The sequence below is a fragment of the Bolinopsis microptera genome, chromosome 5, assembly GCF_026151205.1.
Source record: "Bolinopsis microptera isolate Bmic1 chromosome 5, MBARI_Bmic_1.0, whole genome shotgun sequence".
NCBI classification, from domain to species: Eukaryota; Metazoa; Ctenophora; class Tentaculata; order Lobata; family Bolinopsidae; genus Bolinopsis; species Bolinopsis microptera.
In genome coordinates this window covers 23,580,517-23,599,050 of record NC_087076.1, presented here as the reverse complement: position 1 = coordinate 23,599,050, position 18,534 = coordinate 23,580,517, and the positions used below count along the sequence as shown (strand labels likewise).

Here is an 18,534-nt window from a genome sequence, read left to right as displayed (position 1 = left end):
TTAAACCGGTGAAATCCGTTATCTTTATCTCATCACCTCAACAAAGAGCATAACTTTATTGATAGGACACATTTGACACAATAAGGGGCCATAATTGTTTAAATTAGGATTAACTGACATTTATCAAAAATCAAAATCTTCCTCGTATCAAGTTAGAGCTTTATAAGGTGTCATATTCCCAGGTTCGCATAGGCTCCCGCCCGGATTTCACAGAGCTTTGTGCCTGATGTGGGGTTTTGTGGACCATTTGTATGGCGCAGCACAGGGGTGCGAGTGCCCTTGTATGGCGCACATACCTCCTTCGCCCAATAGGTTGAGACAAGCATGCCCTGCAATGAGCACTTATTTTGTTTTTAAAATTTTATAGAATGAAATCATTAATCCAAATTGAGGAAATCAGCTTGCGCGCGGCATTTATGGATATCTATGATATGTATAATCTGTAATAAAGATCAAAATTAAAATTTGTATTCCTTAAAATTTGTATTCCCTTATCATAATCTGTTTTGATTAATTCTTTGATAATTTAAAAGAGAAGAGGTTCAGTAAATCAGGGTTTTCAGTAAATTAGGGTATTAATGTAATTAGTGTTTACTTTTATCATTATGGCTATTCATCCATGCAGCAGAAATGAGCAGCTTCACTCTAACACAGCTCCCTCTAGCTACCTCCAAAGATAGAATATCATATTAAGTAGGACATAAGGTAAGAGTTTAAGTAAAAAAACGCTTCACTCACGTGACATGCGTCCTGTGACCCACGTGACTGTGATATTAATTATTTTGTGTCACGTGATGTGTCACATGATCACATGACCGGCCAATCAGATGCCAATGTGATAGTTAATTGGCAATTATAACACATTAGGTTGTTGTGATAAGAAGTCACGTGACTCGTGGAATAGTTACTTTATAGTGGATGGTATGTCACGTGACAACATGATCACATGGGTATGCAATCAAATTTCAACCCCAAAGTTAATTGATGATTATAACACTATTAATTAACTGGATCATATTTAATTTGTTATCAGGGTCCCTACAAATTGGTAATTATAGCACTTTGATGATCAGGTTGAGTTTGGAACTTATAATCTCTATCTTTTGAAAGGGTGATATAACAATAGAAGGAAGTTGACACCTGTTCGTTAGTGGCTCCATGCAGAACACCTGCTTGATGGGATACACTTGTCCACGCTACTAGTCAATTTGATAACAAATATCATCTAAATTAAATGTTATATCTAAATTAAATATTATATTTGTTAACTATATTCAGCAAGGATACTTGAGCTGTCTCCGACAACGTCTCAATCTACGTTGTCGGAATCGTCTATTCTCCCATAGAACTCGTCTATTCTCCCAGAGAAAGTTGATATGGTCGATGGCGTAGGCTGGCTCAGGAGCATCGGTGTAGTTCATCTTGACTGCAGGTATCAGTTTCATGGCATAGACTGGCTTTGGAGCATCGATGTGGTTCATTCTGACTGCAGATACCAGTTTCTTTTTACCTAAAAGCTCTCCTGTGATACCGTCAAGTTTCTGCAACCCTGTAATCGTTGATAGGCATATCGGGCAAGTGTTATAGTTTTCCCGAATCCTCTGACGTATACAGGTATAACAGAATGTATGGTAGCAGGTCTCAGAGAATACTCTTCCTTCTATCACAATGTCGGCGAAACAAAGTATACAACACATGTTGAAAATTGAAATATCACTGGCGAACTGAAGATTTGAAGTTAAACAGATAGTGAAGTTGATGTTTCATTATACAATTTCCATATATTTATACACATCCTCATTAAATGGTTTTAGGATTATCTCATACTTCAATTAGTTTAGTATTGCCTAACAATTAATAATTAATTTGATAAATTATATGGATGATTAATAAACTCTCTCGTTACTATGTTTAATTTGTTATCAGTACTCCAGGACATAAGTTAAGTGAATTACTGTCATAGGGTGTCTCATGGATACTCAAGTTACAAGCATGTCTCACGTGATTATCTATCATCCAATCAGCTCCCAGTCTGATAGTAAATTGCCAATTACAATAGATAAGAGTGCTAAGTAATTTTTAATAGATTCGAGCTTAAATACGAACAAAAATTTCATTTTCCATATTATTCCGATCAACTTGATTCATTTGCTCAAGCTGTTTACCTTGTTTACCACATTTAATCATGGTTCGTGAAATTTTTTGTGCTCGATGCAATAAATCTGAGACTTATGGAAACTACAGACGTCACTTGCAAACTTGCATTGGAACAGGACATTTTTGTCCTGTATGTTGTGTTGACATCGAGCTTAATGGAGCAGCTTTAACAGAACATCTCCTGAACTGTCAGCGAAAATGGTTTGTAATTTTTTATTTATTTTTTAAATATTTCTATTCTTTCTCAACGATAAACTATAGTTTTTTTTAAAACCAGCAATTTTCGTTTTTTCTGTTTAAAAAAAAATATATATATATAATTTGCTTAATTATAGGTATCCGTGCCCTGATTGCGGAGAAAAGTTTAGCACCGGACGTGCACGTGATCAACACCGTCCTCGCTGTGGTTTTCCACGCCCCCAACCCAAACGGCGAAGAACTGATGGAGCAGGGCCTTCTCATGATCACCAAGATCCGGAGGGGACAAGCTCTGCCATGAACGGCTTGTTCAAGATCATAGATTTGAACATTTCATCAGAATCGCCTGCAGTAGCCGAAATTCTGCAGAATGAAGCTGAGAGAATAGCAGATATTCTTAGGTAAGTGATAGAAGTATTTTAAACGAACTTATGCTTATAACTCCAGTTCTTATAACAGCAACTACATTGTGGTTATTAACTATTAAACTACAATTTTTTATAGAATCCAACTGGACTTCTACCGTGCTGCCAAGTTCTACCTTAGCATCGAGGTCGCTTTGTGTAAACTCACTGGACCTGAAGAGGGGCAGCAACCGTTTCGCACACCCGCTACAGAGCTTCTGGAATCCACCAACCTCGAGGAAGAACTAGCACGGCAGATTGATATAATTGCCGTGCAAATCACAAATTTTACTAGAAATGGTGAGTTAATCAGGTTATACTATAACAGCTATAATTACCTCCATCATCACCACACGAAAAAATAAAATATGTATAATAATAATTAAAAATTCTATTTTAAGAGAATATTCTGCTTAATCATAATTCTAATCTATTTACCTTAGGATCGGGATGGGCAGTGAAAGGGCTCAAGTGCACACACCTTTTCATCACGAAATATACACCAATGCGAATTGGTAAGCATTTTCCGCTGCCTCCTGCGTTAAGGAAGAAGAAACAAGCATTCCTCAACATTAAGAACAAGGATAACAGGTTAGTGACTGTGAAGTTTATTTAAGGTTTAAATGATTTTCTTTCTTCAAACATATTGTTGGATTAAGATCACAATATTATGTATTAGTAATATAAATCCCATAATTATTATCCATCAGATGTTTACTGTGGTGTGTCATTGCAAAAAAGCATCCTTATCCACGAAAAGACGGTAACGCCAGTGAACTGAGTTACTACAAACAGTTCGAGAGTGAGATGAAGGAGGATGGCATAACATGGCCAATCACCATGCAGCAGATTGGGAAATTCGAGCGGATGAACAAGTTAGTCTATCACATTATTTTAACCATAAATTTAATTCTTTGAATTTTCCTATGCTTATTTTCATATGCTAAGTTTAGTTTCAGAAATCATAAGTTGACCTATATCCAACACGATTGCATTTTCAGTGTAAGGATAAATGTGGCTGCCTATGATGACTGCAAGGAGGCAGCAGGCGAGCCATTTTACCCAGTACGAGTTTCACCAATAGACGACCCTACGCTCCCCACAGTCAACGTGATGGTATTAACTAACGGTGATACCACACACTTCGTGCTCATCAAATCGTTGAATGCCCTGCTGATGAAGGGGAGGAATTCAAAACACCATTGTCAGAGGTAATGAATTAAATTTCTAAAAATTAAAAAATTAAAAAATTAATAAAAAAAAAAATTATGTTATATCCATAATTGCTGTTACTTCACACTAACAAAATATATTCAAATATTCATTTACATTACAGGTGTTTTCATGGTTTTAAAAAACTAAGCAACCTCATCAAACATGAGGAGAGTTGCATTCGGTTTAAGCCGCAGGGAATCAAATTCCCTGATGAGGATGTACTCTATTTCAAGGGTTATGATAAGATGGTACAGTCGCCTGTATACATAGTGGCAGGTAACAGAATCACAAAATTTATAATGTACATCGTAACTTTTTTTTTTTTTTTTTTTCAGTTTGATAAACTTATTAATGTTTATAAAGTGATACTATAAATTGATTCTGTCCAATTCAATTATATACTAACCCCATACATTTTCTAGATTTCGAGTCATACATCAAGCAGATGGATCAAACGGATGACTCAAATGTACAGGTTTGAATACTAGTAATACTTTTATAAATGCTGTAAATAGCCATTAAGGTTTCTATGGATTTTTTAATAGATGTAGAAACAAGGTTAATATTCGATGATCTTATATTATAATTCATTCAGGCAACTAGAAAGGTTAAGGAACATGAAGCTTGTGGGTTCGCGTACAAGGTGGTAACCCCATTTGAGTCCTACCAACAATCTGTAGTTGTGTACAGAGATGACGGAAGAGGTGGTGTGGCCAACGTATTTGTGGCCATGATGTATGAGGAATACGATCGGTTGCACGACCTAATCTGGGCGGATGAGCCCATGACTCCTCTAACGGATGAGGAGAAGCAGGCATTTGCTTCAACCAGATCCTGCTATCTTTGTCACAAACTCCTTGTTGATAAGGATAAAGTAAGAGACCATTGCCACTACACGTAAGTGAAATACCACACTTTTTATTAATATCGTTTTTATTAGTTTTATTTTATTTAAAATTTTTGATACCTTCAGGATATCACCAAACTCATTAGATTTATAACGTTATTTTATATTTTCAGGGGGAAGTATTTCGGAGCTGCACATAGTCTGTGTAATATGAAAAGGGAGACGGATAAACATCTAACAATTGTCTTCCATAATTTTAAGGTAATTCTACTATATATATATATATCAATCAAAATAGAGACAATGATGGGATTTAAATTCACACTTCATAGTAACACAATTATTGTTATATCCCTAAATTTCATATTTTTTTAACAGGGCTATGATGTGCACTTTGTAATCAAAGCACTCGGAAACATGGAGGATGATCTATGCAACATCAAAATCATCCCAAATAACTTCGAGAAATACGCATCAGTGTCAACGAGAAAGTTTAGGTTTGTCTCAATACTTTTCATTTTTATGATGAAATATGAAATAATAGCTGTGAATTAATTTTTAAATCTATATTCTTGCTAATGAAAATATATTTAAACTTATATATTTCAGATTTATAGACTCACTACAACATCTGTCAACTTCTCTTGACTCTCTAACGAAGAACCTGGTCACAAGAGGTCTAGATAATCTTAAACACACCAAAGATTATATAGATGCTCACCACGAAGGGAGTCAGGAGAAATTTGAACTTCTTACAAGGAAAGGGGTCTACCCCTACTCTTATATGGATGAGTCTGCAAAGTTTAATGAAGGTTTGTTTACCTTACTATAACATTGATTTATTAAACTACAGGCTTTATATAGACACATAAAAAGTTATTATCATTCCTCCAGTTTTATACACAATACATGATTAGCTAACATAATTAAATGTTATCAGGACTCCCTACGCAAGCTGCTTTCAAGAATGAGCTTACAGGAGATGAACTCTCCAATGAAGACTACCAACATGTTGAAACAGTTTGGGAAGCCTTTGGGATGAACACATTGGGAGATCTACATGACCTGTAAGTTTATTTGATTTGAATATCTGTTGAGGATTAAATGCAAGGAATAGTAAAATTTTCAAAGAATCACGAGATTAATATAAACTATCATCTCAGAGTTTTAATTTTTTGTAAATCTACAGATATGTTGTGTCGGACGTGCTGTTGCTGGCGGATATCATAGAGAGATATCGAAAGATGTGCTGGGATAGGATGGGTTTGGAAGCTCTGGCATATATATCCCTACCCTCACTTACATTCGATGCATGTCTGAAAACATCCAAGAAAAGACTGCAGATTGTAAAGGATATTGATATGCTCCAGATGCTTGAGTCTGGTATTAGAGGTTTGTTTAATGATCTTGAGAATTTCAAACTTTTTTTATAGTTCAATGATAAGTTTGATTGTAATGAAATAACAGAGGAAATATTAGGTGAATAATTTTAACATTTTTCTTCTAATCATCAGGTGGCATCAGTGTCATTTCACACCGTCATGCTGTGGCAAACAACCCACAGATGACCAACTTTGATCCGGCCAAAGAAGAATCACATCTGTTGTATATTGACGCCAACGTTAGTACATTTCATTCTTTTCTTTATTTTATTTATTTATTTATTTATTTATTTATTTATTTATTTTTTTTTTTTTTTTTAAAGAGTCATGATTTATTAACATTTTTATATTAGAACTAATTAACACTTTATAATCATGATAAATAGAATAATCAACCTTTCAGAATCTGTATGGGTATGCAATGTCTGAACCTGTACCGATTGACCAGTTTGATTGGGTTGAGGAGAGTATTGCTACCAACATGACCAAGGAAGACATAATGGCTCTCAATCCTGATGGTAGACAAGGGTATATTTTCGAGGTCGATCTTGAGATCCCTCAAGATATTCACGATCATACCAGTGACTACCCACTGTGTCCAGAAAGATTGGAAATCAACAAAGATATGATTTCCCCCAAATCATGGTTAGTTCTTGAAGTTTTATTACATCTAAAGTGGGGGGGAAATAAGTTATATAAGTTAATCAAATTATCAATAGTAACATTTTAGGAAACTCGTGATCTACATCAACATCTTTATTCATCACCCACTATTTGTTTCAGGGAGATAAGAGTCCAAAGAGGGTGTGGAAATGACTTCAGCTCGACCAAACTTGCTCCCAATTTCTTCCCGAAGATGGCATATGTTATTCACCTTAGAAACCTCCAGTTCTATCTGAGTCAAGGTGTTGTGCTCAAAAACGTACGTCGAGCAATTCGGTTTCGACAAGAAGCTTGGATTGCTCCGTATATAGCAGAAAATACTAGACTCAGACAGGCTGCAGTGGATAAGTTTGAAAAGGACTACTATAAGCTCCTTAACAATGCCCTCTTTGGGAAGACTATGGAGAATGTGAGGAAGAGAGTGAAGATTGTGCTCGTCAACAAGGGAAGGAGTCATGCCTGGCAAACCTCCAAACCCACCTTTAAGAGATTCGAAATCTTTGATGAGAATCTCGTAGGGGTGGAGGTAGCCCAGACTACCATTACCTTGGATAAGCCAATCTATGTTGGTTTCACTGTCCTTGAGCTGTCAAAACTGCTCATGTACAAGTTTCACTACGAGGTAATGAAACCAAACTTCCCTGAAGCAGTACTCTGTTTTACGGACACGGATTCATTCCTCTACCATATCAAGTGTACAAATTTGTACAGTGAACACTTGGTCAGGTTGAAGAGTTATTTTGACTTTTCAAACCTAGCGGAAGATCATCCGCTGTTCTCAAATGAGAATAAAGCAGTTATTGGCAAGTTCAAGGATGAGGCTGAGGGTTGGATCATAATAGAGTTTATAGGTTAGTTTTTAATTCTTGTCATGGTTCTAATTTGTTTACTTTATATTATAACTCAATCTGATACTGTTCATTTACATATTGAAGTACACTGCTATATCATCTTTAATAAAAATTAAAAAAAAAATAACTATACATTTTTTCAGGACTACGCTCTAAGATGTACTCAATCCTTATAGATGACAAGGAGAACGGCAAGCAGAAAAGCACTGCGGCCGGGGTTAAGAAGTGTGTCAAAGACAGAGAGCTACATCATGGGCTCTACAGAAAAATCTTGCAGGGTCCAGTTGTGATCAATGAGACAGAGACGTCCCCAGAAGATCACTACATCCACCAGATGACATTCCGCTCCAAGAACCACACCATATACACAGTCGACCAGTGTAAGGTTGGTTTGACGCGGTATGACGACAAACGATGGATTCTGGAAGATGGGGTTACCACTCGTCCTCACGGTCATTACCTGAACACCACTGAGTAGTGAAGTTGTTTGCAGTTGACAAACGTTTTTAGTGTAAATAATTTGATAATTTGATATTATGTGAATTGTAAATATAATTTGATGTTTGTGTTAGAGATTTGACTTTATTTCGCTATTATGTATTTGAATCGTATATGATTTTTTAAGTTTTTTAATCTTTTTACCCGCCATATGATGTCATTGATTTTGTCAAAATAAAACAAAAAATTTTTTGAAAATAAAATGAAAAAATATTATAAACCGTTAATCACTACAATTTAATTCTTTCGTTTGAATTTAAATTCACTGTAAAACCACGAAATATCTCTGGAAATTTGACATTCTTCTCAAGCTGTTTAATAAAATAAATGCAAAATTCACCACATGTATTACTATGGAAACTTTGTAAAACTTTATTTTGAAACACAATCTTCTTGGAGAAACAAATTTTACCTAAATTCTCAATATAATCTGTTGGAAATGAACTATTATTATATAACCGTCCAAAACTATCAAAATAATAAACGTTATTTCCTCTAACAACCAAAGCAGTCCAGTGTGAACCAGATAAGAATGAATTATCAACATTAATTATTATTGAATATTCATTATCTGAAAAATTAGGGATTTGATCACATGGATATGCACCCTTAAACTTGCTGCTGCTTCTCAAATACTCATCAATCTCCTTAGTCCCCAACCCCCGTACATCACTCATATTACTTTAACACTGCGATCAGAATTAATTTCAATGATTCTATCGTAGTATGAGTATACCACTAGAATACGTCCGTCTGGAACTGGATCTGTGAATTCAATATCCAGTTTCACTACTTCACTTCGACTTATATTCAAATGATGTCTATTAGCATTCCTATCTGCAGTTAAATCTATAGAAAGTAGAGGATGCACCATGTAGTTGATTGGGTCAATTTGACAATCTCCAGTTGTTTTATAGCCAATAGTTTGATAAAATGAGTCAAAATGCATAACAGCACCATCTAGAGCACTAGTAAAGTATGGTTTCCCATCCACATAAATTTGAGCTTTTTTCATAGGGTGGAATGTATAAGGATTTTTGTTACGCGTATTTCCATAAGCAGATCTGTCCTGAACTCCAAATGTGAACATTATTGGTAGACTGCCTTGAGGGAACAGGTTGTTGATGGTGACTAGTTCATTACCAGCTGGTATAGAGTGGAAACTCACCTTTCCTTCTTCTGCTTGATAAATAGCTGGAGTTTTTAAGAGCTTCTGTTCCATCAAATTGAGACAAAAGTCAGTTGGTTGCTGCAAAGTTACTCTGAGATAGCATTTATCAAACTTTATCTTGTGAGTTCCAGCAGTAGCTTCTAACAAAACAAATCCATCGTAGTTTTTTGTTAGTGATACCCTCACATCAAGATTACTAGGTAGTAGTTTACCTGTTTTCAACAAACTGCAGTTCAGATCAGAAATCAGAGTACAACTTTTTCCCTGGTCAATTAAATCTGCTCGAGTTTTCAGACCTTTATTGATAGCAGGAGTGTTCCCATGTGCATCAGCTACAGGGTATATAACTGTGTTTTCCGTCTCTGCTTTTGTCACCCCAGTGTCCATATAAAACCCTTCATTATGATAAAGGTAGGGTGAACGCTCTTGAGAAGTGTTTATGCTAATATCAAACCAAGAACCAATGTTGTAGCTATTATCAAAACTTTGTAGCAGGTTTTGTTCTCCTATCACAACATCAACTGACCTCCAAATAGCATTGGCTAGATTGGAAACCACTGATAAGTTGGCATTAGCAGCGGGGTTTCCATTTGCATTGGTTAGAACCCGAATTTTTGTGATTATTTCAATGTTCTGATTAGCAAGAATATAGATTTAAAAATTAATTCACAGCTATTATTTCATATTTCATCATAAAAATGAAAAGTATTGAGACAAACCTAAACTTTCTCGTTGACACTGATGCGTATTTCTCGAAGTTATTTGGGATGATTTTGATGTTGCATAGATCATCCTCCATGTTTCCGAGTGCTTTGATTACAAAGTGCACATCATAGCCCTGTTAAAAAAATATGAAATTTAGGGATATAACAATAATTGTGTTACTATGAAGTGTGAATTTAAATCCCATCATTGTCTCTATTTTGATTGATATATATATATATAGTAGAATTACCTTAAAATTATGGAAGACAATTGTTAGATGTTTATCCGTCTCCCTTTTCATATTACACAGACTATGTGCAGCTCCGAAATACTTCCCCCTGAAAATATAAAATAACGTTATAAATCTAATGAGTTTGGTGATATCCTGAAGGTATCAAAAATTTTAAATAAAATAAAACTAATAAAAACGATATTAATAAAAAGTGTGGTATTTCACTTACGTGTAGTGGCAATGGTCTCTTACTTTATCCTTATCAACAAGGAGTTTGTGACAAAGATAGCAGGATCTGGTTGAAGCAAATGCCTGCTTCTCCTCATCCGTTAGAGGAGTCATGGGCTCATCCGCCCAGATTAGGTCGTGCAACCGATCGTATTCCTCATACATCATGGCCACAAATACGTTGGCCACACCACCTCTTCCGTCATCTCTGTACACAACTACAGATTGTTGGTAGGACTCAAATGGGGTTACCACCTTGTACGCGAACCCACAAGCTTCATGTTCCTTAACCTTTCTAGTTGCCTGAATGAATTATAATATAAGATCATCGAATATTAACCTTGTTTCTACATCTATTAAAAAATCCATAGAAACCTTAATGGCTATTTACAGCATTTATAAAAGTATTACTAGTATTCAAACCTGTACATTTGAGTCATCCGTTTGATCCATCTGCTTGATGTATGACTCGAAATCTAGAAAATGTATGGGGTTAGTATATAATTGAATTGGACAGGCATATATCAGATAGTGAGTAATTGTAGTGGGCTATGGATCTATCTTCCACAACTCCAAACAAAATTTCATTGGAATCCAGGTAAATATAGTTTGCATCATTAGGCATTCCACAAACATTAAAATGCAGCGAATTGTTGAAAGCTAGTAGGTTAGAAGTATAAAAAATGGTTGCAATAATCTCAAACATTTTTACAATGATGTTTATCACTAAAATTCGATTGTTTAAATACCCATTTTTGGCTCAAAGTTTTGTTTCTTAACTCTTTTCCTGTTTGGTTGTTTCTTAGTCATTTTTGCTGCAGCTCGCTTCATGTTTATGGGTTTCATGTAAAATATTGGAATAGCATTGAGATGTTCATCACGTTCTGGTGTAAGATAGTGACTGTAGTAAATGAATGTCGGGTTGCTCTGAATCAAAAAGTCTTTGCCAATTGTTCTCAATACTTTTTGACCAGCCTCATCATAAATTTCAGGGTTGGGAAACTTTTTTACATAATCTGAAACTAAATCATTCATCTTTGATAACATTGTTTCTTTTGTAAGAGGGTGAAACATGATAAGTTTCTCCAAGAGACCTGAATGATGATGAGCATGAAGAAGTGGTGAGTTTTTCTGATCGTGACATCCTGGGCAGCATTCTTTGGATTGAACCATAGTTTGGTTGATAAACACTGAGACTAGATAACCCAACCAATTGTCATGATTAGTCATTTTATCAGAGCAGATAAAACAGCACCAAAGGTCAATGTAACAAATGAGAAATGAATATTATTTCTTCTTCTTCTGCTTTTTAATCCTTTTATAACACAAACAACAGTACAGGGTTTTTTGTAAAACACAAGGAAATATTTTATAATTTCCTCCTATATAAATATAACTTTTGCCTTTAGTATTGTAGAAGGAAAGTGCCATCTGTTCATTGGTGGGCTCCTGCAGAACACCTGCTTGATTGGTTTACTGATTGACTACCCAATAAAAAACAGAAAGAGTCCAAGATCATCCTCATGTTACAATATACTTGTACATAGGATTAAAAGTATGATCAAGTTGACTAGTAGCGTGGACAAGTGTATCCCATCAAGCAGGTGTTCTGCATGGAGCCACTAACGAACAGGTGTCAACTTCCTTCTATTGTTATATCACCCTTTCAAAAGATAGAGATTGTATGTTCCAAACTCAACCTGATCATCAAAGTGCTATAATTACCAATTTGTAGGGACCCTGATAACAAATTAAATATGATCCAGTTAATTAATAGTGTTATAATCATCAATTAACTTTGGGGTTGAAATTTGATTGCATACCCATGTGATCATGTTGTCACGTGACATACCATCCACTATAAAGTAACTATTCCACGAGTCACGTGACTTCTTATCACAACAACCTAATGTGTTATAATTGCCAATTAACTATCACATTGGCATCTGATTGGCCGGTCATGTGACCATGTGACACATCACGTGACACAAAATAATTAATATCACAGTCACGTGGGTCACAGGAAGCATGTCACGTGAGTGAAGCGTTTTTTTACTTAAACTCTTACCTTATGTCCTACTATATTATATTGAAAATTTCCACTCAGTTTTGTGATTCTAGAGTGAGAACAAGAGCTTAATTCGAAATACTGCTCTACGCTTTTCAGGAATCGACTGGCTAAGTTGTGAGAAGTCCTCATTCTTCTTGTTCAAAAGGTGATGAAACCTATAAAAGTCCTCCAAAAGTATAATAAAACCAATTGTAAATGCGTTATCCACCAATTGAAAAGAGGGTAAATATCTGATGCAATAATAATTGGTACATGAAGTAGATTTTTTCCAAATCCTATGCTACTGTCTTCTTTTTAAATACCTTGTCAGTTGTCAACCCAATCAGTGACTGTAAAATATGAAATTTTCACATGCATAGCACCTGTGTTTTAAAAGAGTTGTTGCAAGAATAAATTATTGATACAGAAGTAGAACAGCCAGTTACTATGGCCATAGTAACTGGCTGTTCTACTTCTGCATCAATAATTTATTCTCGCAACATATATGGGGTGATAAATCACAATTATTTTTATATAATTTAATAATTTAACAAGCTTAAATCATGCATCAAGCTTAAGCTGCGTTACAAGGTAAGTGAAATCTTGCAATGATTGATACAGAATGACATAAATTGTCACCTCATTAGTTGCGATCGCTCAAGTAATTTTCTCGTGTTAACTTATCACTCTTCAAACTCTCATCCTACACATTAAAATATTGCCATACTCCTCCAACACAGCTCAGCTAAACATTTCTTGCCCTTTAAAAAGCTTAGGCTTATATGGTCATATTAATTTAATTCTGGAAATATACTTTTTTTTCCTAAAGGGGACAAACCAGATCATATCGTCTAGATTCACAAGCCTACCTATTCGTTTTATTTCTGTACATTGCACATTGCATGTGGTCTACTATTTCACTCCAAGATTCAGACCTTTGAGGGCAGTAGTTGGATTGACTGCTTGTGACGTCTAGCTTCAACCTTGGTCCTTGAGAAAATATTGTGCTCGTCTCAATTTGCCTCCTTGGTTAAGGAAAGTGTAGAACATTTTATTGTATCATGTATTTCTCAATAACTGATATTTGTGCTAGCTGTGGGGCGCCCAGGAACATTATTGCCCAGGAACATTATCTTCTATTTTCCGGGCTATTTTTAAATATGAAACCTTCCGAAATGAACATTTCAACAAAAAAGCCCCTTTTTCCCAACACCAACCAGACTTCAATATATTTATTAAGAACCAGACTTTCTGGACAGAACTTACCTCAGACCAATGATGTGGTTATCGTTTTCTATGTGGTCGCCCCTCGAGCATGCAAAGTTTGCAATTTTTTTTCAAAAACATTAATATATTTAAAGCACTTTTATACCTTTAATGTGACCAGTGCGGCCGTTTTGCACCTCCTACACAGCTCCTGGGTATGTTCCTTGTGTAGCAGATACAAATCTGCCTTGATTAAACAATATGCTCTAGCCAGTTAACATAACACCAACAGATCCAACTTTACAACTCTTTGGGCTGCTTCCTTGGACTGAGCTGTGGACTGTGGACTGTGGACTGTGGATTACACATCCCTACAATGAAATGCTTGTCACAAGTTTGTTTTTGAATAATTTGAAAATGACCTAACTATTGATAGTTTTCGCATACATGAACTATATATTTAGCCATAAACTATGCAGTATCTGCATCGTAATTCACGCCCTATACTTATAGTCCGTAATTAGATTGTGAATATTGCTTACACACAGAAGGCAACAGACAGAAGGCAACCGGAAGGCTCAGCCAAAGTCTACTATACTGTACAGAGTGATATGCTAGCATTAAGACAAAATACAGATAATGAATGAATAGACAAACGGATTCACTGAAAACACGGCACCAAACAGATAACTAGAATTTTTACTAATCACAAATTTATTCACTGTACTGTGTTTATGTAAGGTTGCCCTCTGGGAGCCCCCATGCCTCCTGCTATGTTTTTCTATAAACATACTGATTAAACTGATCCCATAATTCAATGTTTGATCTAATTTAGCAGGTGGGACCAAATTATAGGAATATCTCATTAGGGTTTGAGTGCTGACTGCTGTAATAATGTAAATGCAGAAATTGGGAGAAATTTGACTTAAATCGATCGATTTAAGGGTTATAACCGTCACTTCTGTGGTAGTCTCCACTCTCCAGGCACCCTTAAGATTGGAAGGTCAGGGCGGATAAAGCAGTGGATACCCTAGAAGCCGGGGCAACCGGCAACCCGGATACCGAATGAAGCAAAAACATATCACATCGTTCAGCTACAACGAGCAGTTAGGAACAGCGACTGATTAACCAGAGCTTAAGCACTGAAATTAGATTAACCTTTTCCGAACTAAAGATAGATTAGTGTGTTTTTATCACCTGTGTCATGAAATACAAGTTTATAATTGTGATTTGTACATTTTATATGTACATTGTATACACTATGCATTACCTGTTAAGGCAATAATCGCTCATCGAACATTTTACATTGTACAATGTACATTTACATTGTACAATGTACATTGTTCGATGAGCTATTATTGCCTTAACAAGAATAATATGCTATTACGTCATTACTCATTATGTTAAACAGCTATTATAACAATTCCTTAATACACTGAGAATATGTACGGGTATCGGCCTTACAAAATGACAGGCCTCACAAAATGACAGCCCACATAGACCATGCTATAGCTTAGGTTCCCTAAACATTGAACCCTATTCCTTTTGCTGTATGAAAGAAAAAGCATTAATTAACACTTCCCAAGGAATGATAATGTAGTAAGGAATGATAATCTAGTATCTTTGTTTCACACAATAGAGCATAAGTTTTGTGGTTTATCCACTGGGCTTAGAGTTTGTGTTTAAGCTACCAAATTTTATTATTATTATAAAGGGTCTCAATAAGAGGTCTCGACTGCCTAGGCGTCAAACCTTGGCAGTCGGTAGTTTTCCTCTGCACTGGCCCGGGATCAGCTGACCCTAGGGACCAGAGGGTAAAGGTGTAGAGACTATGTGTATCTACAAATCTTTCGAGGTTGTTTTTTATTATTATTATTATAATGACATAGAATCTATATTTCTTACATAAATATGGACGTTTTTGCTGTTCAGTCATTGCCCCGCCTAACTGTTACCCAGAATGAAGACCAAAGTTTAGAATTTAACCCCAGAAAACCAGGTACTATCATGACTTATGTCAATCAAAGACTACTCTGGTCAAATAAAAAAACTTACTATTTAGTGACTTTGGTAGAAGAAATGACAAAAAAATGACCTAGCCTCACAAAATGATAGTGTTATGCCTCACAAAATGACAGTTTTATGTTATGATACAAAGATGGCATATTTATATTGGATGACCCTTGCCTAATTATTGGTATTCTTAAACCCAGTAAGCTTATGATGAGCCTAAATGTGTTTGTTTGATCATCAATTTTAATCAAAATGCCTCACAAAATGACACCGAAAAGCCTTACAAAATGACAATGTTTCAGATTGAATTACTTTCATCATCTAAAATGGATCAGAAACAGTCAATACAAGAGGGAGTTAAAAATAATCATAATCTGACAGTTAACAATCAAGTAGCATTAAAAAAGTGCAGTTCTGATATCAAAACTTTGATTTCAAACTCTTTGATTTCAAACTCTGAATTCAAAACTCAACGAAATAAAGCTTCTATTTTGTGAAAGCAGAGAGTAATAACAACTCCTAAAACATGTCAAACGTTAACTAAACACTGAAAAGTGATCTATCCAGTCATAGAAAATATCAAATATAACCAAATACTATGTTCAAGTATAAAAACAAAAAATGATTTTTACGCCTCACAAAATGACATTTTTTAAATTTTTTCAAAGTACAAAAAATGTTCCTTTTTTAATATATTCTGGTAAAAACAGAATTTTTATTTTTTTATTTTTTTATTTTATTTTATTTTATTTTTTTTTTAATTTTTTTATTTTTAAAAAAATGCAACCTACTAAAACCAATGTTTATATTAAAACAGAACTGGTATAATATAAACAACATATACAGGGTGGGCCAAAAGTCAGTGTGCAAACGTTGGCCTTAATAGCTCAGTCACTGAGTGCCCAATTGAAATACTTCCTTCTGGTATGACTTAGTACCACCACTGGTTCCAGGAATTTGTCAACTCGAAAAATATTCGCGTTCATTTTTTTCAAAGGGAGGTTCATTTTCACATTTATTTGATAGTTTGGATAGTCGGATCAAACTAAATGTTATTGAATTGTGTTTGGCCATTCGAATTACGTTTGTCCTGAAAGAATTAGAACTGTAGCTTCTCAGATGACCGAGATATGAAGCATAACGAGTTTAGGTGATCAGGTGATTGGTTTACCTAATCACGTGATAAGGTACCCCGTTAACTACCCCGTTAAACATTATGGGAATTGTTAAGGGTGCCCAATTAAGGTGTCGTGTCACGGTGTGACATAATCACCCAGTCAATTTTGTTAACGAGATACAGAAAATGCATGATAACTTCGTCATTTCTAATCCGTTTTGCCTCATGTTTTTAGATCATATGCAACATTTGATAATCTACCGTCTCTGAAAAAATTAGGCGTTCAGCATGTTTAGAGAAAACAATATAGGTGCTTTAATATTGAATGGGCGTGGTCTAAAATATTCGAATTTTCAAATTTTGACGACGGAATCCTCGAACCAGTAAGTACAGTATGCCATCTGCAAAGCAACAGCTCTCAAATATAAAACACGGCGGAGGTATAAGACCCAACGTTTGCACACTGACTTTTGGCCCACCCTGTGTATCTAACAGTAAGACACGTGAAATGCCGTTTTGGGCGAGAGAGAGAGAGAGAGAGAGAGAGAGAGAGAGAGAGAGAGAGAGAGAGAGAGAGAGAGAGAGAGAGAGAGAGAGAGAGAGAGAGAGAGAGAGAGAGAGAGAGAGAGAGAGAGAGAGAGAGAGAGAGAGAGAGAGAGAGAGAGAGAGAGAGAGAGAGAGAGAGAGAGAGAGAGAGAGAGAGAGAGAGAGAGAGAGAGAGAGAGAGAGAGAGAGAGAGAGAGAGAGAGAGAGAGAGAGAGAGAGAGAGAGAGAGAGAGAGAGAGAGAGAGAGAGAGAGAGAGAGAGAGAGAGAGAGAGAGAGAGAGAGGGAGAGAGAGGGAGAGAGAGGCTGATGAACGAACTAAGTGAATCATAGTCCATGTTATAAATATATAACTTAACTTCTGAAAGGAAATAATCTGGATAAGACCATCCCTCGTTGTCTTGTAGAATATTCCTCGCTTAGGTTTCATAAATTCGTTATTAAATAAAATATATATAATTGTCCTGGGGTTCTAGAACTTTCTTTAATAACCGTTATTAAATATAATATTATATATGGTCCGATCCTGGGGTTCTAGAACTTTCTTTAATAACTTATATTATTTATATACTTAGTGGGTCACAAAATATGTTGTTAGTATGACATTTTGTCTCTACTCTATGTGTTTTAAATGTGCTTTAAGTTTTCACTGTCACTCTGTGTTACTTTTTACGCGAAGTAAAGTTTGTGCTTTACGTTTTAGGTTTTTTTTCTTACTGTATGTGATATTTCATCGGTCTCATGGCCCAATTTGTGATGTAATATCCAGATCTTCCAGGAGATACCGGTCATAATGTTTGTGCTGGGTACACGCCAACATTTGTTGTTTATCGTATTGTGGTTTCATATCATGAACAGATCATGTTTCAGTTGTGACGTCATGGAACTAGTTTAGCTAGAATCTGCCGTTTTCTGTCCTGGCACCATGCCACAACACTCTTAGTGTTATCATTTCCTGATGTTTCACCTTTTATCGCTTATTCTATTGCTTTTGCGTTATATATTGAAAGGGATCAATGATCATGATCTTTTATTTTATTTATTATTATTAAC

At 35.5% G+C, this 18,534-nt stretch overlaps 1 protein-coding gene across 1 annotated transcript; it reads left to right on the top strand.

The window, feature by feature from the left end:
• Window positions 1–2,496: 2,496 nt before the first annotated feature.
• LOC134815063 (uncharacterized) lies at window positions 2,497–8,364 on the top strand. The gene is made up of 17 exons (XM_063823523.1): window positions 2,497–2,756; window positions 2,860–3,059; window positions 3,203–3,350; window positions 3,470–3,634; window positions 3,761–3,970; window positions 4,096–4,250; window positions 4,397–4,449; window positions 4,570–4,871; window positions 4,995–5,082; window positions 5,200–5,318; window positions 5,431–5,633; window positions 5,762–5,888; window positions 6,011–6,213; window positions 6,336–6,442; window positions 6,607–6,848; window positions 6,987–7,717; window positions 7,861–8,364. The coding sequence occupies exons 1-17, from the start codon at window positions 2,653–2,655 to the stop codon at window positions 8,193–8,195; spliced, it is 3,492 nt and encodes a 1,163-aa protein (XP_063679593.1). The 5' UTR covers window positions 2,497–2,652; the 3' UTR covers window positions 8,196–8,364.
• The last annotated feature ends 10,170 nt before the right edge of the window (window positions 8,365–18,534 follow it).

Bases quoted from the DNA above. Each gene is read 5' to 3' on its own strand.
- LOC134815063 (XM_063823523.1), top strand. From the start codon at position 2,653: ATGAACGGCTTGTTCAAGATCATAGATTTGAACATTTCATCAGAATCG. The intron at 3,635-3,760 runs GTTAGTCTATCA...TTGCATTTTCAG, and splicing joins AAATTCGAGCGGATGAACAA to TGTAAGGATAAATGTGGCTG. The intron at 4,251-4,396 runs GTAACAGAATCA...TACATTTTCTAG, and splicing joins GCCTGTATACATAGTGGCAG to ATTTCGAGTCATACATCAAG.